This window comes from Malus domestica, chromosome 12 (genome assembly GCF_042453785.1).
Source record: "Malus domestica chromosome 12, GDT2T_hap1".
NCBI lineage: Eukaryota > Viridiplantae > Streptophyta > Magnoliopsida > Rosales > Rosaceae > Malus > Malus domestica.
In genome coordinates, this window is record NC_091672.1 from 7,203,418 (window position 1) to 7,225,377 (window position 21,960).

A 21,960-nucleotide genomic window follows, 5' to 3' on the forward strand; every position below is an offset into this window, starting at 1 on the left:
GAGCCATTTTTTAATTAATTTTATTTATTTCCGACAAAAAAATGTATTTATGTTGTAAATATATTTATTTTTTGTCAAATTATATTGTGAATTTATTAATTTAGCTACATTTTACACCAAGTATGACATAATTTTTAAAATAAGCTGTAAAATATGAATTTTTTTCTTTTAGCACCATAATGTTTTAAAATTGTATCAATATATGTCATTGGTCGGATTGATCATTCGTTAACTTGATGATGATGATGTGAGCGTGAGATGCATATGTAAGCTAACGTGGAAGCCACATTTGCACCATATTGACAAATAACCTATTGACTTGACGAATGATTAGACGTTTAAAGAGGCAAAAGGTATGAATTGATACAATTTCAAAAAAAGTGCAATGCGAACTCATGTGGTGGCATTTCATGAGCTTATTATGAACTGTAGTTATTTACAAGTATAAACAACGGTTATGTTATGTGCTACATCAATTGGTATAAAAAGTTTAGGATGATAGTTGGTGCCCCTAACAGTCCACTCCATAAAATAAAATAAAAAATTATTTCCTTTACCCTAAACCACATTAGCAATTAGCAAACATAACGAAGAACACAGGTGCTAATCAACATTAACCATTAGAAATTTCAACCTGAGCAAAAGCAGGGATTGAGAACAGGGCAAAAACAAGTCCTAAAGAAGAGAAACAAACGGCCGAAAATACTCTTCTCGTCCCGTTCCACCAGACTGCCGGCAACCTAAGAACACGCCGGCCCCGTTGAATTTATCATCTTCAAACAAGCAATAATTCAACTACACAACACATGATACATCCAACCCATTAAGCTAATGGATTTCCTAACAGTGATCGACTCGACAAAAACATACATTGAAACGCCCATCTGAACCCATTTTTCAGCACCACAACCAATTCCGGATGAGCAGTCAGCTTTACATTCTCTGTTTCTTTCTATTAACATTGCAATTTGAGGCGATCAAGACTCTCGGAGACGGTTTTCATCCTAGGACGCAGTTCAGGGTCAAGCTCGGTGCAATTTAGGGCAATGTGAAACGCTTCAACAACTTGCTTCTTTGCATAAACTTCTTGCAGAAGTGCAGGGTCTATGATCTCAGACAAGGGGCGCTCATCTCTGAATGTCTTCCTGACTAGGCTCTCAAGTCCCTTGCCACCATTTTCGAGCCCCTCATCTGGCAACCTACCAGTCAGGATCTCCAAGAGCACAATTCCAAAGGAGTACACATCACATTTCTGAGTGAACTTGCTCCTAGAAATTCGAGCCTCGGGTGCCAAGTAAATGGTTGAAGAAGTTGGAACAACCAAACCAGAGGCCACTATGGATTCGTTTGAGTTCTGCCTTCTGGATGCTGAAGTTGTGAACTTTGAGGTACCCAACATAAGTCGTGCCAGTCCGAACCCGGATATGTAAGGTTGGAGATCATCATTGAGAAGGATCTTTGTCGATTTAATGTTTCCATGAACATACTTTCGAGTGCTGTGTTCGTGTATGTACATCAAACCCCTTGCAGTCCCCTGAGCAATTTTTAACCTTGCCGTCCACGGCAATGGCGGCAATGAGTTGGATGGTCCCCCTGCAATGAATTACATGACCACACAAGTTTGAGCATATTTGAACATCTTATGTCACTATATTGCAAGAGAAAAACAGATGTTAAAATATTTGGAGGTAAAATCTTCATCAACTGAATGTTTCATTGTGCAATAAACACACAGAGAACTAACTTCCGCACACCCGTGTTCATTTTTGTCCCTCAACTCTCATTTGATTTACTTAGTCCCACGGCCAAAAAATAACAGGGGTGTGCAGGGGAGAAAAATGGTTGCGAAAATCACTTCCCAAAGGACACAAAACAAATACAGTATATATGTGTAGGCTGTTTCAAATTATAAAAATGTTGCTCCAGAATTGCAGTGGCGCCCAAATTACTTGAAATTGCATATTAAAAACTCTGAAAACTTGTCAGTCTTGCTGAAGGAGTCTTAAATAACTTTGGATCTGAGCACACAGATATTTAATAGGAACAAAAGTGTATGATTTGAAGAGTGAATAAATGTCTAGGTAACATGCATTTCTGAGGAGATTAACCTATTTGTGAACCAGTTGAGACAAAACACACTGCAATATTTTCAGTACATAAGCAGTAACACAAGTAAATATTCTAAAGTATTGCACGTCACGGGAAATTTCGGGCGCAACCGGGTGCATTCCCCTACTAGTATCTCTCTCGTCACATGACACGTAAAGAAAAACAGTTATGCGTGCTTATGAGAATACAGTGATTTCAAATCCTAAGGGAAGGACGAAGAAAAAAGATATCAAACTCAAATGTTATGTAGCCAACTTCAAAAATTGATTGATTGCATATGGCATCTATAAGGTTTTAACTTTTTAAGTAATTTTTGGGACTCATCATATCATTGTCTGAAATGTTTTATAAAGTTTTACCAATTTGTTCTCTGAAAAGATAGCTAGCCTGCCAACAATAGGGTAAGGAGTTGTTTGGTTCGGACATACCACCACGGTGACATTCCATGTCAATGATGCAAGGATTTTCAGAAAAACATCTCATTGTGTTCTTGTATTATTGACAAGGGGACATCATCGTGACAATATACTCGTGTCACGCAAATTATTCATCGTACAATAACATTGAGAACAAAAACAAAATAAAACAAATAATATCCTTCATCGAACTTGTAGCCCAAGTAATTAATATTTAATACACCCGGGATCATGATCACCTCAACCCCTATTATATTATATTATATTATGTAGGTCCCGCTTTTACAAGATTAATACATAGATAACGATTTATTTTTGGAACTTTTGAATATGCAAATTTAATTTAATCAAATACAAAATATTATATTCAGATAAAAAATACACCAAAGATTTGAAAATAAATTAAAAAACAAAAGGGAGGGTGAATTTACCATGGAGTGCATTGTACAAGCTGCCATTGCGAATGAAATCAGTAACCAGAAGTTTCTCATCACTCGCGTAGTAGTATGCTCTCAGGCGCACGATATTGGGGTGGACCACCTTTCCTATCGCCTCCACCTCAGCCTCAAACTCCTTCAACCGCCACGTGGCATCACCCTCGCTCAGCCTCCTCACCGCCACAACCGACGGCGCCGCACCAGGTCCCTTCCCGCCACTCCCGGCGACCACCCTGTACGTAATCCCACTCCTGCTCTTCCCCACCACGTACGCCGATGCCCTCAGCAAATCCTCCAAATCCAACCCGAATCCCTCGTCCAGCACCACGAATTTACCATTTTGCCCTTCCCCCTCTTCCACCACCACCACTTCAGCTACCTCCTTTACTACTTTCTCCTTTCCCGTTTTGCCCTCCTTGGCCCTGCTTCTTACCCGAAACAGCCACACCGATACCGAGACAGCCCCGATCACCACCGAAACGCCCGAAATTATCGGAACCGTCACCGAACCGCCGCTCCGATTTTCCCGCTCTTCCGCCCCGCTGACTAGACTCGGATCCGGGTCGACAGGTTTCTGAACATCCTGACCTCCGCTTTTCGAGGAATTAGGGTTTTGAGCTTCCGGGCACGGAATATCCAACGGAAACCCGCAGAGGCTAGGGTTTCCGGAAAACGCGGTGGGGCCCTGGTTCGCCAGGGAGCCCACCTGAGGCACTTTTCCGGTGAGGTTGTTGTGCCGGAGGTCCAGGCTCACGAGCACCGGAATCCTTCCGTACGACGCCGGAACTTCGCCGGAGAAATTGTTGTAAGAGAGGTTCAGGGTTCCAGCGAGGGAGGGAAGCTCGGCGAGAGACTCGGGGAGTGAACCATTGAGGAAATTGGAGGACAAGTCGAGGTGCTTCAGTGCCTTGATGGTTCCAATTTGGGCCGGGACTGAGCCCACGAGGGAGTTGTGGGAGAGGTCCAGAGTAATGAGGGCGGCGGCGTTGAAGAGGTGGGCAGGTATGGGCTTGGAGAAGTTGTTGTTGGAGAGGCTGAGTCGCTTGAGCGAGTCGAGGTGGCCGAGCTCGGAGGGAATGTAGCCGGTGAGGCGTTTGTTGGCGAGGAGGAGGTCGGTGACTCGGTTGCGGGTGCAGACGACGCCGTGCCAGTGGCAGGGAGTGGGGTCGGATTCCGACCAGGAGTCGAGGATCCCGGTCGGGTCGGTTTCGATTGCGGATTTGAGTGCGAGGAGGGAGAGCCCATCTGGGTTGAGACAGAGAACCACGTCAGGAACCAGAAATAGAGCAATATGCAGCAAAAGAAGCATCATTTTGTTTCTTTCAATTTTTGGGAAATTGGCAATGCCACTCTCTCTCTCTATATATATTTATCTCTCTACTGGTTCATTTGGAGTTGCAGAGAGACTGGAGGAGGAGGAAGAAGAAGAAGGTGGAAGAAGAAGAAGGGGTTTTAGAGCTTGAGTTTGAATTTGTGGAGAATTGTGTAATTCGAGGGGAGGTTTGAATTTTTCTGACCAGTGTTGTTGTACCACTCAGTAGCACCTGCAAATCCCCATAATGTCTAACATTTGTTATTTAATTTTTTTGGTTTCCTTTATCTATACTCACTGATTTAGCTAATTAAAAAAATATCAATCAATAGTACGGAAATTAAATAATGTATTACGATGATAAATAAATAAATTAATCAACATTTAAGTAATAATTCAATTATTAACTTACACGTTATTTAACTTACAAATTTAATACACAAAGATCATGTGGCATTTTAATTGGGATAAATAGAAAAATAAGTATAAAGAGTACTGACTAGTGAGTAACTAAGTACTATCATATTTAAAATATTTGGTGGTTAATCTTTTTGAAAAATTAAGAACAAATTAAAACGTGATTAAAGTTTGTTAGTTTCAAACAAAACAAGCAATAGGAGAGGGAGGAATGAGAAGATTTATGAATTTTGGGATTGGATATACAACTATTCCCTTTGTTATTATTAGCTTATTTGTTTTTAAGACAATGGGATTATGTTATATCATATTCCCACTTGCAATTGTCATGACCGTTGTGCCCAAATCAGTTATAAAGGTCAAAGCGACACTCAGAATTTTATGTATTTGATTAAGTTTAACATCATCACTACTTTCGACAACTTGATCTAAAAATTAGAAACTACTGAATAATAAGTTCGATACCAAATATTATGTTGTTCAATTAGGCTGCTTAGCTAGGCCCCCCCCAAATCATTACCATGAAATATTTGTAAACTTATACCAAATATCATGATGCTCAATTTAGGCGGCTTGGCTAGCGCCCCGCTCTCCGCCCCGCCCTGCCCCCACACACAATCATTACCATGAAATATTTGTATAAATATAGAGAGATTATATTCACACGCCTCAAAGTACTTATCTCACACATTTTTAATTTTTTTAATATTTTCTACACACCCCTAACATTTGATAAAAAAATATTAAAAAATTAAAAGGGTATGAAAGAAGTAATTTGAGGTGTGTGAATATAATCTCTCTAAATATAAAAGCTAAGAGTGAAATTGAGGATTTGTTTATTAATTAAATCTCAACCACATCAACCTTAAAATGAACAATTTTGTGATTTAGTTTTGTAATTTTGTAAGGGAAAAAGAAAGCTTAGTTGACCATCCCCCGTTGGTGACAAGAGGAAGGGAAAGGTTTAGCCAAAACAGGGTGTGTGTGGGGGACTGGTTTGTAATTTAGGAATCCAGATCCTCGCAGGATTCTTTTTATGAGGATCTCGAAGATCTATGAATCGTGTTCGTTCATCGTATATCGTACGATCAGAAATTATTTTATATATTTTTATTTAAAATTATACACAAACAGTAACTGATAAAAATTGATCGCACGATATACGATGAACGGACACGATTTACAAAACCTCACAATCCTTAGCAAAAGAATCCGGAGAGGATCTGTTGAGTAATGTAGTGATGGTGTCAGAAAATCATTTGACAATGACACTGTTTTGTATTTTTACATATAGGCATGCTTTGTGACTCACTTTTCACTTTCCACTTTCCACTAACCAAGCAACCAGGGGTATTTATGTCAATTCATTCTGAAATTATGAGATTCAAAATTGATAGTTGGGACTTGGGATTATTCTATTCCGCCCAAGAGAATCCAAGCAAAAGCTCGCTCTGTCTCCCGTGTATACTGTTTTCTCATGTGCACTCAAACTTTGGGTGACAAGACAAAACTCGTTTGGCTCATGCCTCGTCTCAATTCAAACTTCAACAAATCCATCATTTTAGTAGGTGGTTAGATTTATATGCTTTAATCCACTTTTCTAAAAAATTTCGCCCAACGCTGCTTAAGTGCTAACGGCTGGTAACTATTCTGATTAATTCATAGACGTTTGAAAATTAAGAAAAAACATCTAGACCTGCTTAGGTACTCTCCTTAAACCGTCTAGGTGTAAGGCCCCAACCCATTATCCGACTAACGTCTAACATCTTTTAGAATTTTGTTTTAATCTCAACACTTTGCAAACTTATCCATTTATTATAACACATAGGGATATGATTTGTTATTTATACTCCATAGTTGATACGTTTACTAATCAGATTCCACCTGTCCATTTCAAATCGGACTATTGTAGAATTTATTTCAAGACAGAAAAGAATAAAACCTTATGCAGAATTTTCTTGATTGTGTTTTTTACTTTATAATATTAAGAAATGATAAACAAAGTTAAGCTTAGTTTCAAGTTAATGACATGTTTATTTACTTTGAATGAGTAATATGATCTAACAATATTCTTTTACATTTGTAAGTAAGAGTTTTAGGTTCGAAATAGTGAATGGCAAACTCAGACACCAACTTATTATCCACACCCCTTATTGTAAACTTATCGATGCATTAGAATGATAATACCCCGATGTGCTTTATATAGGCTTTGAGTAAAATTTCAACGTGTTTCTTATAAAAACGCTTATAGAGACACACCTAGAATCTTTTTCCCCGTGCAAACACAGATATGAGTAGGATGCGTTGGACCATAACCCCACCCAACAAGTGAGAAAATCAAAAGTTCAGTTTTATATGTTACCCGAGCCCATCCAATCCCCAAAATCCCAACCCAACCCAATCTTGTTGTTCGGTTTTGCCCACTTAATTGTATTGGCTCTCATACAAGCTTGAACACCTACAAAAACAATACAAAACATAGCTTCCTGATTTCAAAGGATTAATGCTCGGTGTTCATTCCCGTTCGACATGGTTGTTGTTGATTGGATTAACTCGAGTTAACCTCCACGTCCGGTCATGTCGTACCAGTCTGTTCGGAATATTAATGTCGTTAATAAATGCATGGAGCAGATAGGCCTTGAAGTGCATAGCATATAATCTTCCCCGGTATTCAGAGCTCGAGAGGGGATGCAAATTGATGGCAAAACTCTGACGGAGAATTTTTTACAACTTCAGATACAAAAGATTGGTTCGGACAAATACTTAAATTGAAAACCTCCCTCCCTCACATCATAAAAGTGATCATAAACAAAAACTGAATATCTTATAATCCCCTAAAGCATGTTATGGGAATAATTGATTAACAGGTCTAGCAATTGTAAGGGGAAACTATATGCATTTTGCTCCAACGAAAAATGTTGTACCGGAATTTACAGACCGTATTCAACCCTCCATCTGTAAATCAGCAAAAAAATCATTTGAACTTCCCGAAACACGATCTTTGCTTGCATTTTTCCTTTTTGTCCCTGCAAAAGATAGTAACATCGGTTAAATAATGCTTTTTGATAATGACTATTGTGCTTGGTTTTGGAGCCAAACCGAATTTCTATTCTTTTAATTATGTAAACAAACCTTTGTTCGACTTTGGAGGATTAATATCCATATCCATATCATCACTATCGCTGTCCTCCACAGCTGCTTGAGGCTTTGAAGGCTTCGTCGAACCTTGCAATAACTCATCCATATCCCACAGCTGCGTTAAGCAATTGTCAAGAGTCAATTCGTATAACTACTAAGATCATTACAAGAAAGTAGGTTGAAATCATAAACGTGACAGATTAATAAAAGAGCATTGAGAGAGAGGGGGAGAGAGAGACACACCTTCAACATCTGATCATGTGCTATACTGCCCAGAAACTTTTTATCATGGGAAAAAGCTACAAAACGAAACAAGACAGCTTGTTAACCAACCACAAAACAAATAAGAAATTTGCATTAGGTTGATGGTAAAGATTCAACAACGAGACCATATTATACTCAGCAGCAATGAGTTTGCCACCATAATGTATTTTCTATGAATAATACGCTGTTACATAATGTGCTCAACAATAAAAGTGGAATTACGAAACACACTTTGGTTACTCAACCCTCTAAAAAGAAAAGAATGCATTACCGAGACCCTCAACCGGGTATTCTGAGTGCTCTGCAATAGGTTGGATGACTCTGTTGGGTAATATACCAACTAGGCTGAAAGAAATTTATATGAAATCAATCTTAATGCTAAAAAGGTTAAAGAACAATGAAATATAATGAATCAATTCTGCATGCTATTTCACCTGATAAGTCCAGTTTCAGATCCAGCGATCAACCTATCTTCATCAAGCTGACACAAGAAATTTTAAAATGATTCAACTAACACTCGTACAAAAATTAAATGCCATCAAATGTAAAACGTATATATGACCAACTCACCTTCAACAAAACATCAACAGAATTCGGAGAGAGATCAACAAATCGATCACTGGAATTCAAAGGGTCATCCAGAAAGGAAAATCAGACGTGGGAAGGAGAGAGGAGCAATAAAGTTGAAAGTATTTCTTTCATGATTAAAGACAACATCTCTTCCGGATTGTTACCCCCACCAATTACGAATTTCAACTTTTTAAACATGATTAAAAATGAAAATAACAAATACCTGCAATCCTTGAAAGATCCCCATGAGTACAATAACAGATTCCCAATGTGTGAGCTGCAAACCACTTTCCGACCATTCTGACCAACAAAACAAATGAAAAAGGCATGGAATAAAGGAGAAGAAAAGCAGAGGGAAAAATATATGATATTGATGAAATCATAAAATCACGGGAAGAAATTCAAAGGGGTAGAAAGCAATGCCACCTTCATGATAACCACAGACAGTAGCTCCTCTTCTGAAAATTCAGATTGAGCTTGCACCTGTCATTACCATAGAACCAAATTTGGAAATCTTTTAGTAATCCACTATAAGCATTGACCTTGTATTTTACAACAGTTCTAGAAAGGAACAAACCCTTACTTTATTTCTTCGAAGATTGCAAACAGAAAGAGTCCCATCTCCACTTAACAATGCAAAAGAACAAATATAAATGAACAACTCTTGAGGGTTGCATTTGCCGCAAAAGTAAGGGAAATACAATAAAAAAACAAGTGCATGAAGGACTACCTAGTTCCTAGGAGTTTCATGGAATCAGCCGCAAAAGTCATATCAGAAATGTACTCTTCATGAGCTTTAAAAGTATTGCAGCAAGACTGTTGCCTGGTATCCCACACCTGACCAATAAGCAATGTCAAAAAATGACAAAACCAACGAAAATAACGGTAAACGAAGCACAAGCAAAACACAAAATGACCTTAATACAGCCTTCGTCATCTCCAGAGGCAACTGTGGACTCAGTCAAGTTTATAAGCTTATTGACTGCAGACCTGAATTTGATTAAGGAATGTTAGGTCATGATCTAAATGAGAATTTCTTGAGAGCTGACTAATTGCAGAGCACAGAGAGAGAGAGAGAAAGAGAGAGAGAGAGAGACCCGTGAGCCTCGTCGAGGCGAGCAATAGCAGCACCAGTTTCCACATCCGTTGCAAGAATTGAACAGTCGGGAGAGCCCGTCAAAATTGCTAACATCATCATCCATCAGTAACTTCTTATTAGCACAACTAATTATGATATAGTAACAATATCAAATAACTAAAAAGTAAAAACTCAATGATACCTTGGCCATTGTTGATGAAGCGAACAGCTCTGCAAGATTCACTGTGTGCATGAACTTCCAACACCCTAATATCATATTCATCTCAATCATCATCATAGTAATAATAATCATATAAGAATGCAAAAAGTAATTAAGAAAAAATAACGGAGAAACTTAAGAAAATTGACCTTTGAGGTACTGAATCAGATGCATATCGGTACAAGTGAAGATCGCCATTGATAAGACCTGTAGTCACCAAGTGCTGCGATGGATGAAAATCAATGTCAAACGCCAAGTGCCCCAAATTTATCTCCATTCCTTTATTACTTTCCTCTTTCTTTCTCACTATATGTAGCGAACGATCAGTGCGTACTTCATACAAGCAAAAATGTTCGTAGGCCCGTACGACAGTTGCAGTCTGAACTCTAAATTTTCCTCAGTTCAATCCAGTACAAACTTGATTGCTTTTCTACTGGGAAAAAAGAAAGGAAAATGCAGACATTAAAAGCTGTTGTCGAAACCAACCCGAATAGTAGATATGAACAATTCACCACAAAACTGAGATAAATTCAACTAGAATATGTTTAAACTCAATCACAACAAAAGAGAGAGCTTACTGAAGTTGAAAATTTCTAAATCCAAAAATAATCAAATAAACTGAGAGTAATCATTTCAACATGCAACCCGAACATAAAAATTAATATAGTTCATATCCAATTAATTCCAATCAATTCGGCCTCCAATTTATGCAAAATAATTCAAAATTTTCAATTTAATAATAGTAATCACAGAAAATTAAGAAAAAGATTATTGCCGAAAAAGATGAAGCATGACTTACGCAGTGAAGACTGAGACTGAGAGAAGGAGGGAAGGCGGCGGCGGTGTCTGTGGCGCTGAGACCGACGAAGAGAGAGGAAAAGGAGGAAGAGGCAGAGGTGCAGCGGCAGGCAACAAGGGAAGAGGCGGAGGGGTTTTGAGGGGACTTAACGAAGGCACATGACGTAACCACTGGGCTGGGATCTGTTTGGGCTATAATAACTGAAGGCCCACATTCGAATCCAGTCCAATAGTTTTGGACTTTGGAACACCCAATCAAGTTGATCCAAAATATAACGGTTTCAATCGGATTAATAATACTTTAACCCAACCCAACCCACCCACTAAACGGATTTTTTACCCAAAAGTAAAGTTTCAATGCTTTAAAATCCAACACAAACCAACTCATGCCGGGTGGGTTGGCTGGTAAACCCATTCCAATGCCCACCCCTAATTTGGACTAAAACTCTCGTAATAGATGTTAAGGTAATCTACGTTGGCTTTGCCCCATTCTTTTACCATCCGGAGAGAAACTATGAAGTTTACTCTAGCAATAATATGGTTCAAATTTGACTTTGACGATAATCGAACCAAAGACCTCTCACTTACAAGTAAAAAAGAATATCACTAGACCGTGACAACTCTCATAATAAATGCTAAATTTGAAGTTTACTCTAAAGTAAACAATTCGAGAATGTTCTGAGGCAAAAGAAAAAGATTGATTTATGAATTGTCGAAAACATTGCCAAAAATACATTAAAGGAGAGAGCAGCTGGGGAAAATGCCCCTTACAATACTAGTACAGATCGAAGGATTAAAAATTTTCGAGCTCAGATACGAAATATGCATCCTGGCTGGAAAATTTTACCCAGATACGTATGTGAATGCTAGGTCCTGGAAAAACATTCCTCTGTGCTCAAAATTTCTAAATTCATCAAAGCTTGCACAACCTGGACTTAATACAATACTGTCCCCTGCGATAATCAGAGAATAATGAAATAAGCTTGATATCTTCGCGTCGCTAAAATTCATAAATTTTAAGGTAATACATTTCTTAAAACAATGCTCAATGCCAATCATTTAACGTAGAGATTTTATAACTGGAACCCGCTAATACGCAATTAAACAGAAATGGGCTGGAAATAGACAAACAGATTTTCTAGCACTTTTGAGCAATGATGTACGTACCATGTTCTGCCATACTCCTAGCCCAGTTGACAGCTTCCTTAAGATTTACGGCTCTGATGCAGGGAATGCTAAGACCGTTATCAGACAGCGTCTTCTTAATCAGCATTCCGGAAGACCCAAACTTCGAGACATTGGTCAACAGTTAGCATTAGTCAGGGAGAATATTTAGAATTTATTGGTAAAAAATTATCACAAGATGCAGGTAAACTATGTTTCATATTGGAAAACCACTACGAGATTTGAAGGCACAAGCACTGATATGCGCAACTAAGTATAAATCAAGAGGAAACGATAATATACCGTGATTACACATCTCTGGTACTTCAAAGGTTCTATCAATCGTTCAAAACCATTACACTCTTGTCCATCTAACACCTGCAAAAGAAAAACATTATCATGCAACTTTTAACGGTGACTTTGTTTGAAGAAAAAACAAAGTTAGATCACATAAACGAGAAAGGTACATTAACTTTATTAAAATAATGTAAATTTCATTGGAATTCCTCCTAAAATCTAAGGTAATTATTTCATTTACGAGTAAAGTTCAACGTAATAAAGTTAAATTTAAAGTGAGACTGTGAGAGTCTAGTTCTTCAATTCATAATACGTACTAATGATGCAACACTACTAGCACATGCACTAACCATTTTGACTTATCTAATGCGTACTCAAATGAGTATTTGGCAAGCACAACAAACAGAGATTTCTTACATTAACTTGACGCGTAAAATGATAAAAGAACTTCGCATTTTCATTTCTACTATAAATAATGTCTCTGTTAATTCATTAATCTAACTCCAATTAATTTTCTCTCTTTTCCTCCCCACTTGACTGGTGAACGCGATATCCTACTCTAAGCTTTTCATGTAAGGAGAAAAAACAAAGGCAACTGAGCAAATATGAAGATTAAAGCAGCATTTAGCAACTAGGATAAATTGTAACCTTCGCAAGGCCCCCAAGTAGAACCACAGACTTTTGTTTCTTTAGACCCATTAGTCCTGCGTATGTTGCTTCCACATTTGTTGCCTTACTGTCATCGACCCAGGTTACTCCATGGATATCCTTGCATACTGCATAACAAAACTAAGTAGTGAAAAAGATATAAATTTGATCCACGGGAAAAAAGGGTATGCTCCAACTCCTTGATTTCATATTTCCAATCAAGATCAAGTGAAGAAAGAAATAGCTCACTACTTAGAGAGGTGCATCTGTTTCAACTAACCAATTTGCATACGATGAGGTGGTGCCCTTAATTTTTCAATACATGGACCTATCGCTTCAACATCAACTCCAACATTCAGTCCAACAACAGACAGAACAGCCACCGCAGCATTGTGAAAGTTGTGTCCCCCCATCGTTTTCATTGCCCCCAATTGTAGTTGTGAATTGACTCCCAATGCAGGCACTTCAAAGCTTGCAATTTTTGTCTCCATGTCAATCTTTCAAATTTTAATACACATTACCAAATTAAAATCATATATGATACTAAAAGTAAAACTGAAGAAAGGCAGAAAGGAGAAAACATGAATGAAGTCTAAATTTAGACTTGTATATAAATTATGGTTTATGTTTCATTCCAAAATTTACCACCAATGACTTTGAGCCGTAGCTTTCCAAAAAAAAAGAATTCATTCACTGTTTCTAAAATAAAATGGCAACACTACGACCATCCAAAATAAGACAATTTTCCAAACTCTTGATCTCACGTGGGGCTGGACTTCTATCTTTATTTCTCCAAATATTTGACATTGTTATGTGGACTTATAATGGTCCATTACTTGAAAATTGAACAGCAAAGTTCCTAAAATAATAAGCGAAGTAATTCTTACTTTCACACCTGGAATGGCTCCTATCCACGCAAGATTAAGTTCATTCAAGCTTTCAATAATTGCTTCATCTAAGTACTGGTTTCCTGAAATAGATTGCAGGAAAAGCCATCAGAAACATATACCCTGGAATGGCTCCTATCCAGGCAAGATTAAGTTCATTCAAGCTTTCAACAATTGCTTCATCTAAGTACTGGTTTCCTGAAATAGATTGCAAGAAAAGCCGTCAGAAACATATACCAAGTCTCATATAAGCAACAATGGTATGGTATCACCCAAATCACATATACATACACAGACACCAGATGAATGAGGATAAAGTGAAACCAACTGAAAAGGTTCTGGTCATCATCTATTTTCCAGGACTTTTACACATGGTTTTAAAAATTGCCAGCCTCCATGCATCCTACGCAGTATTTCACAACGTTTGTGCTTTGTACTTTCAAAGATGTCCAGTGTAACCAAATAGAAACATATATAGTTTGACTCAAAGGGATGTACATAACTCTCAAACAAACAAACTGTATGAAATTAATGGAAACATCAACACATAACAATCTACCTGACACGAAATAGATCTACATTGACCAACTTGCATTCCCTATCCCCGACCTGAGATCACCGGCCTAAAAGACGAGCAAACACTTGAATGTGAGAGCTAGGGATCACTCAATGAATGGATGAGAGTGGCAGTCCGAATCTTATCTCAACTGCGAGAATAACTGATTAAGCTGGCATAAGGGTCATTCTCCAAACAGGATGGGGCCAAAGAAAGAGCGGCCATAGGATTACTCCGGGAGATAATCCAATGGACTTAGGAGACCCTCTCTTTAAGTATCACAGAAACCACAGCTAATCGGAAAGAGAAGTCATCCCAATATCACTTTTAGAAGTAGATTTTTAAGCCAAAGAAAGAAAGTAAAACGTATTGTTGTGATCAAGGTTCATCTACATGTCAACATCCGTATACCTTCAGGGTCTGCATTGAGGTCATTTTTAAGGAACCTAACAATTTTCTTTTCTAAAATCAGTTATATAGAAACCTGAGAATTTGTTTCTTAAAAAGAAGAGGAAAAAAAATAAAAAATCTAAGCATTCGACTTCACAGGTTCTCCATTCCTAGTTTAATCTTGCTATCAGAAAAACGGGTTTAGTCATCATGCATGATGTCTAACCCAACCACACAAACTCACTTTTTCGTGCCTTACCTATAATCTAATAGGAACCTATTAATAAAACTGCAATGATGGGGTAAATTGCTAACAATGGATGTCAGGAATAACTTCAGAAAAGTTCTTTAGACCCAAAATACATTTACTCAGAGAATGACAAAGTGCATACCAAAACAAAGAAGCCCAAGCTTGGCACCAGTCATGTGAAAAAATAACCGGCATTTAGTCAGTGCATAATCCCTCATTGTTCCGTGCCTTTCTAGATGATCAGGTGTAAGGTTTAACACCACAGCAACCTACACAAAAGCATATTATATTGGAGGAGGAAATAAAGTGTGAAATATTTATAAAGCTGGAAGGGGGTGCAACAAAGCAAATTTTCAAAAAAGCTGGATGGCAAGTGCCTTCGCCCATGAGCGGTAGGTCTCGGGTTCGAGACTTGGGAGCAGCCTCTCCATAAATGGGGGTAAGGCTAGCCGACATTCACCTCTCCCAGACCCTGCGTAAAACGGGAGCCTTGTGCACTGGGTACGACCTTTAAGGGGGTGCAACAAAGCAAATTTTCAAAAAAGCACTTACAGAAGGGCAGAAGTACTTGCTGGGAATCTCCATTTGATAACTGCTTACCTCCACAACTGCAACCTGGAAAAATGTAGCAACATCCGTATATGTCTGTTACGTGCCTCCTATTTACTTCAAATTTCAAGTTGAGCCAAAAATTCTAGTTAATCAATTACTTTCAACTATGCTATTGCAAAATCACTTTCACAAACACAGGAACACAATTCACCCAGACTATTGGACATACCTTAAACTTGGGTTTTGAAGAAGGTGGCTGTAAGCATTGGAAAGCAGCCTCTGAGAGTGGGTTACCAAGGTTACCCCCAACAAATGTCTCGATTCCAAAATGACTAAGCATCTACCTTCATATGAGAAAAAAAATTAATTATAGAGGAATAGTAAGGACTCCATTTTTTAACAGGATAAATTCATGATATAAGAAACTAAATTTATCCTAGTATTCTACTTAACAACTCTCTTTATTCCAACATAACTTTGCATGGATGCTGCAGCTTCTATAGACAGCAGACAGGGACTTGTACCAATTGAAAGCAATGCATGCTGGAAGCAATGTCAAGGCAGCTTATCTAAGAATTTGACGATTATTCATCCATTTTTGGAGTTTGGGGATTGGTGGAACACATTTAGGTTGTTATACTGTGAACTTCAGAAATGATAGCATTTTTCTCACTGTCCATTTTTCATTTGGGCTTTAGATTAAGTGTTTCGGTTCAGATTTCTGTTGCTATCAGTAACAATATGAGACGTTGATACTGAAATTACCATGAATAAGCATAAATTAATTCGACCCCACTTAGTGGGATAAGGCTTTGTTGTTGTTGTAAGCATAAATAAATAAAAAGAGTAAGATCTAGTACCTGTCCAGCAAAAGTGACTACAGTTGATTTTCCATTGGTCCCTGTCACTGCTAAAATCTTTACACTTTTTGGGAGAATTTCAGCAGCAAAGTCCAACTCAGACATTACCTGCTTTCCCTGCATTTCAGCAGCAAAGAATTCATGACAAAATCTCAGGAATCCACAACTAAACTAAATAAGGCTGCATATTTCCCTAAATGAGGCATTGTCCAATGCCTTTACTTGAATGAATCCATTCAAAACGGATTACAGAAACGGTACACCACCAGTCCACACGTGTATAACCAAGGAATGTTATGATACATAAAGCAAGGCACGTAAATGTATATATTTCTCCAAAGCTTAAACTTATTCAAAATTAAACTTATAGGTTTTGCATTGGTGGGGGTAAAGAAAAGCAATGACTTTAAATAGGTTTTGTCACAAGGAAGTGTGGGCTTGGAAACAAGCTTGGACTCTTAACCTAGAGCCAGCCTTTCTTCTTAAGAGGCACTTCCTGAAAAGATTGAAAACAAGTCTAGACTCCATTGGAGCCAACCTCTGAGTTTCAATTGCCGATGTGTGAATCTCCACGTGTGAACCACTAAATGGGGTTACACGTGAGGGGGCGTGTTAGCAGTTCCACATCAGTGGAGGTAAAGAAAAGCAATGACTTTAAACAGGATTACTCCACTCTAACTAATACGAGGCCTTTTGTGGTAAAGTTGGGGACAGTATTGGTGTCGTTAGAGTGGAGCCCCCCGGGCCCGTCGATCTAAAAAAATTCCAACAGGTTTGTCGTCTTCGATTTATTCATTCAACGGTTGCACCAAAGCTTAAACTTATTCAAAATTAAACATATAGGTAGATTGTCTTTAGATTTATTCATTCCATGGTAGGCACACATTATGACGCACTAACTTACCGACTGCAACAAAGAGGAAAGACCATAGTTTTGCAGGGGAACTCCAGGGGACACCACAACCCTGTCCGCATTATTAAGTAGCTCCTCGTCAAATTCACCCAGGATTGTTTTCAATCCACCTATTCCGTTATATTGCTTCTTGAAGAGCGGATCTTTCTGCAACCAACTAGAACTTAAACCACTAGAAATATGCATGATGATGGCAGGGAAATTGGGTGAAATGAGGGTTTTACAAATCCCAATTGCTGAAATGAGGATTTTAAATATGGATCAATATTAACAACATTATCAATTCAAACATACATGACATATCAATAAAATCCAGAACATTGATAGTTTCAGCAATTGGGATTAGTATTTTCATCATTTCAGCCAATTTCTCTTTCTTGTTTATGAATACAAACACAGCTGCACACACATGCACAATGCAATCAGTGGGACAAATGGATTTTTGGGCATACCTCTAAAAGACGCAGATTCGGGTTCTGATCGAAGGCGAAAACTGAAGCACCTCTGGCAAGAGCAAGCCTGGCCGCAGCTCTCCCAGATTTTCCCAACCCAACAATCTGCAAACACCAAACTTTCTCGGAAGATTGAATTGCAGTAATTTAACGGAATCAGAAAGGGAATCAAATAGCTTAGCTTACAGCAACGGATTGGCCTCGAAGGTCCTGTTCCGGAGCGCATGATCGGACGGTTGCTGGGAGTTTCAGCTCTGCGGAGCAATTGGGTTTGGGGCTGAGGGCTCGGATTGCATAGCCATTGTTCAAAGATTGCAGCTTCATGCCGATTGAGCATTTACATTTGTTTGTTCAAATGGGGTTTTGCTCGAATGCGCGGCAAAGTATTATATATCGTGCAGTGATCGGAGCCGTTGGGCGTCTTCCAGATGAACCGGGAAGAGGGGTTTTGTTTTCTTCTTTTTATTTTTGCAATTTCTGGTGTTTTGCGACATTTTTTTTTCTTAATAATAAATTTGGAAATGTTGTAAAATATAACGATTCACACTGAATGTCACACATATAATTATTTAAGAAAGCAAACAAAGTAGACTTTGATGATAACCGTTGAAAATCTTAGTTGAAAATATCTTAGAGTTATTAAATTTTTCTTCGTACATGTAAGATGTTGTTGATCAAACCTCTGTGTATAGAGATATGTTTATATTCCCAATAAACTTGATTAAATACCAAAACCCAAGTCAGCAAATAAGGTTCAACATTGGTTAACTTAAAAAGGAAGTTCACCAGAAAAAAGAAGGATGTTGGGTGTCTTTATAAAATCATAGGGTGTTAATAAAAGTAAATAAAAAATCACACAAGAGAAATAGATAGTTAAAAACATAAAAAAGTAACAAAAATTTAAAAAACTTACAAATAATATCTCATTAAGTAACAGAAATTTTAAAAAGTTACAAATAAAATCTCATTACTAAAGGGTTTTAATTAAAATGATATGTGGAATTTGTGTGACTTCTCATTCTATTATATAATAATAAATGTTTGGGTTAATATTTAACTCAAGACTTTGAGGGAAGAAAAGCCCAAAAGAGCTCAATAAATGAGAGTTTGCCCGAAGCCCAACACCAAGCCCAGATACTCATCTCTAGACAATATGACGGCTCCCCAATAAATACAAAGGTTAGGTGCTTACAAGGGAAGTGACAACCGATGGAAATCAACCAACTCTCGGCCCAAAAGCACTTTTCCAAATGGTAGAACATGTAAAAATACTGATGACTCACTACCCTTCAGTTGCTTTCGGATAAGAGCAGAAATGGTGTAGTTGGGCTAATTCGCCTATAAATAGGAGAAGAAGGCCAATAGACAAGGACAACATACAACTTGCCTCTCAGTCAAACAAATATCCAAAATGTTGTGCTTTGTCCAGATTCTACACCCTTTTAGCCTTAGACTTCTTTTAGAAAGACATCTTTTGTCTATGTAAAAGCTCTGCTACCTTCTCCAAATGTTGTAGTATCGATTCTCTTGTGTAAACTCATTTACCACTCATCCCTCTTTCAGTATCTAACCCTTTATAACTATGACAATGAAGAGATTGCAAGACGTTTAACCTTGCCCGCCAAGGTGAAATCGTGTCCGCCTCTCTTTGTTTTGTCTTTCAATTAATAAATCTGGTGTTATAATGTATTCCTTAGTATATATTCAAGTCATTTCCAATCTTTTGATGATTCAAAGTTCTATTAGTTCTCAGATCTGGTTCACTTAGTGGTTTTATTGTCATAAGAAGATTAAAAGTGAATTAAAACTGATGACTTGATCAGATCTGGATCTCCACCATTTAAGCATACAAGATAAAGAACTAAAAGTCCTTGATCTTAAGGCATAGAAAAGAACTTAATGTAGACTTAACCCATCTACAACAATCCTTTGATAACAAGAAGTCAGAATAACTTAGGGCACAAGTAATCGGCTTAAATACATTTGATCTACATTTGCCATACAGAGATGACAGTGGCACGCCTTAGCACATAGTTAGTTTTGATTGCAAGTCTCAAGATCTACACCTAAGGCCTCATAAAGGCACCTTTAAGAACTAACTTTGTCCTCTTCTTGCAGCATCTCGGCAAGCCGGAGCTCGACAATCAACCAAAGTGCCAACTCCTCGGGGAGTTGTGTGCTCAAGCTAGTGACTTGTTCAACCAAATTTCCTACCCGAACATAGTTTTGGCACGCCCGGTGGGATCATAAATCTTGTATGCCAAGAAGACAAAGGAAAGAATAAACTTTCAGAATGGGAGCAAAACAGAAACCACTAGTATATACCAAGATCTGGCATGGCAAATCTCCCCGAAGACTTGCAATGACCTGTCTTAACGAAAAGCCCGACTATTTCTGAGAAATCAAGAGGGAAGGTCACAAATGAAGACCTGCAGGTTACCATGATAACTGTCTTGAAAAGCATGGAGTAAAACTCTAAAAGCATGGAGAGAAACCCTCTAAAGACAAGAGAAGAAATCAACACTATGTTCATTAACAGGAAATCTACAAAGAAGGTTAGATCTGGAATACTCTACCTCAGGAAATGATCATGCTAGAGAAATGATGAGAAAAGCCAACCCTGTGGAAGAGCCAGTTATACCTCTGTTTCCTTTACTTGAGGAAAAAAAGGATAAAGGAAAGAATAAGGAAGAATCCGGAGCTAGTCAGCTAGTGTTGGAAGAAATTCTGGAAGCAGAGTTGCCCGACCCCCTATTTTCACTAAACAGTAGAGGGCAGAGCGGGCAAGAAAGAACGAAATATGGGATGCCCTAATTGATCTGGGAATCTAATGGGAAATGAGAGCCGACCAAGATTGACAAGCCTCCTCCTTATAGGCCACCACCAATGACCAATAAAGAAGGAGAGTTCAAGTAAAGGAAGCCCGAGGCAAGAAAGGAGATTAACTCGGGCAACAATTATAGCGAGAAATGGGAACCACTTCATCATACCCCGCCTAATAATACAGCACATTAACAACTCAGAGATGAGTTGGCTGAGTTAAGAAAGATAGGTGAGGAATGCCCCGCCACAAGCTTGCCCCCTGTTTAGAATCGCTTATCAAAAGCCCTATCTAGAGTTCATTGATGAGCAAAATCTCTTTCCTCTTAACTTCAAGATGCCCACATTCCCAATATTCAGCGAAGAAGATAACAATATGTCATTCGGAGATCACATCTTCAAGTTCTTCAACCATTGGGTGGCATTTGAAGACAATCCCAACTAGAAGTTGAGGTTATTTGGGAACTTGTTGGTGGGTTCAGCGTCTCAATGGTACTTTATATTGCCCCTAAATTCCATCGCTAACTGGGGGCAAATGAAAATGGCTTTCCATGAATAATTTTACAGAATGAAGCCAGAAATGACCATCAATGATCTAGTCGAGGTAAAACAATACGAGCATGAATCTCTGAAAGACTTCATTATGAGGTTTAGGAGGACAAGGATGAGATGCCAGTTTCTTATCAACCATGTCTAGCTTATATCTATTGCTCAAAAGGCCTTGAGATTACCCTTGAGGAAGAAATTGTATGACGTACAATTTAATGAGCTACAAGAGCTGGTGATTGCGGCCACTAAGTATGAGAAGTTGTTGCTTGAAGAGCAGTAATTGAAGCACTCTTCTAAAACGCCACATTTCTACAAAAGTAAGGCCGTCATCCACCAAGTGGAGTTTAAGGGAGAGCCAGAAGAAAATGATGGTCAAAGAGGAAAAGCGATAGATATGTGTGCATCAGAGATGACCTCTCCCTTTAAGCCTTTGATGGTGAAAAGATTAGTCCAACTAGTCAAAGATCAAAAGGTGGTGATGAACGATGGAGAATTTGTTCCCATAAAACCCCCAAAATACCAGAAATATTCGTTTGACGTAACTAAGACCGTAGAAATCTATGAGGAATTGGTACATGCAAGGGTAATTATGCCCGATAACACTAAAAAGTTGCCCAAGCCCGAGGAATTAAGAGGGAAAAAGTATTGCAAGATGCACTACATCTTCAACCATTCCATCACCAACTATGTCCAGTTTAGAGACTGGGTGCAAGATCTCATCATTAAAGGAAAGTTGCTATTAGAAAAACCTCAGGCCGACATGATGATAGACACGGATCCTTTCCTTGAAACCCTAATAAATATAATCAACTTAACATGGGCCAAGAAGGGGAAAGGGAGAGCCACTTGGGAGGTAAAAGTAG

General features: G+C 38.4%; 3 protein-coding genes across 4 annotated transcripts; all 3 read right to left on the reverse strand.

Annotated features, from left to right (window-relative positions):
- Positions 1–599: 599 nt before the first annotated feature.
- Positions 600–4,537, reverse strand: LOC103437066 (receptor protein kinase-like protein ZAR1). Its single transcript, XM_029090456.2, has 2 exons — positions 2,957–4,537; positions 600–1,593 (listed from the first exon to the last, which is right to left on the reverse strand). Exons 1-2 carry the CDS (start codon positions 4,272–4,274, stop codon positions 956–958), a joined length of 1,956 nt encoding a protein of 651 aa, XP_028946289.1. The 5' UTR covers positions 4,275–4,537; the 3' UTR covers positions 600–955.
- Positions 4,538–6,863: 2,326 nt separating this feature from the next.
- On the reverse strand, positions 6,864–10,901 carry LOC103420209 (WD repeat-containing protein 55-like). 2 transcript variants are annotated; one of them, XM_070809978.1, is made up of 16 exons: positions 10,761–10,901; positions 10,111–10,394; positions 9,944–10,008; positions 9,761–9,848; positions 9,581–9,653; positions 9,394–9,500; positions 9,247–9,289; positions 9,090–9,146; positions 8,887–8,963; positions 8,664–8,712; positions 8,528–8,574; positions 8,365–8,438; positions 8,073–8,128; positions 7,824–7,944; positions 7,630–7,717; positions 6,864–7,281 (listed from the first exon to the last, which is right to left on the reverse strand). In XM_070809978.1, the coding sequence occupies exons 2-15, from the start codon at positions 10,236–10,238 to the stop codon at positions 7,635–7,637; spliced, it is 1,068 nt and encodes a 355-aa protein (XP_070666079.1). In that variant the 5' UTR covers positions 10,239–10,394; positions 10,761–10,901; the 3' UTR covers positions 6,864–7,281; positions 7,630–7,634. The 2 variants fall into 2 exon arrangements, with proteins under 2 accessions (XP_070666079.1, XP_008356495.2); XM_008358273.4 differs by lacking the exon at positions 6,864–7,281 and having other exon boundaries at positions 7,387–7,717.
- A 534-nt stretch (positions 10,902–11,435) lies between these two features.
- Positions 11,436–18,225, reverse strand: LOC103409506 (uncharacterized). Its single transcript, XM_070809979.1, has 13 exons — positions 17,915–18,225; positions 17,729–17,833; positions 17,268–17,423; positions 16,364–16,480; positions 15,733–15,843; positions 15,504–15,566; positions 15,094–15,220; positions 13,756–13,838; positions 13,149–13,365; positions 12,869–12,996; positions 12,227–12,301; positions 11,927–12,047; positions 11,436–11,712 (listed from the first exon to the last, which is right to left on the reverse strand). Exons 1-13 carry the CDS (start codon positions 18,050–18,052, stop codon positions 11,603–11,605), a joined length of 1,551 nt encoding a protein of 516 aa, XP_070666080.1. The 5' UTR covers positions 18,053–18,225; the 3' UTR covers positions 11,436–11,602.
- Positions 18,226–21,960: the final 3,735 nt, after the last annotated feature.

What these genes read in the sequence shown, in the direction of transcription:
- LOC103437066 (XM_029090456.2), bottom strand. Translation starts at nt 4,274, where the DNA reads ATGATGCTTCTTTTGCTGCATATTGCTCTATTTCTGGTTCCTGACGTG. An exon ending in CTTGTACAATGCACTCCATG is followed by an intron (nt 1,594 to 2,956) that starts GTAAATTCACCC and finishes AATTCATTGCAG; the next exon opens with GGGGACCATCCAACTCATTG.
- LOC103420209 (XM_070809978.1), bottom strand. Translation starts at nt 10,238, where the DNA reads ATGGAGATAAATTTGGGGCACTTGGCGTTTGACATTGATTTTCATCCA. An exon ending in CTGTTGATGTTTTGTTGAAG is followed by an intron (nt 8,575 to 8,663) that starts GTGAGTTGGTCA and finishes TTCTTGTGTCAG; the next exon opens with CTTGATGAAGATAGGTTGAT. An exon ending in TCTGAAACTGGACTTATCAG is followed by an intron (nt 8,439 to 8,527) that starts GTGAAATAGCAT and finishes AATTTCTTTCAG; the next exon opens with CCTAGTTGGTATATTACCCA.
- LOC103409506 (XM_070809979.1), bottom strand. Translation starts at nt 18,052, where the DNA reads ATGAAGCTGCAATCTTTGAACAATGGCTATGCAATCCGAGCCCTCAGC. An exon ending in TTCGAGGCCAATCCGTTGCT is followed by an intron (nt 17,834 to 17,914) that starts GTAAGCTAAGCT and finishes TGGTGTTTGCAG; the next exon opens with ATTGTTGGGTTGGGAAAATC. An exon ending in GAGCCATTCCAGGTGTGAAA is followed by an intron (nt 13,366 to 13,755) that starts GTAAGAATTACT and finishes AAAATTTGAAAG; the next exon opens with ATTGACATGGAGACAAAAAT.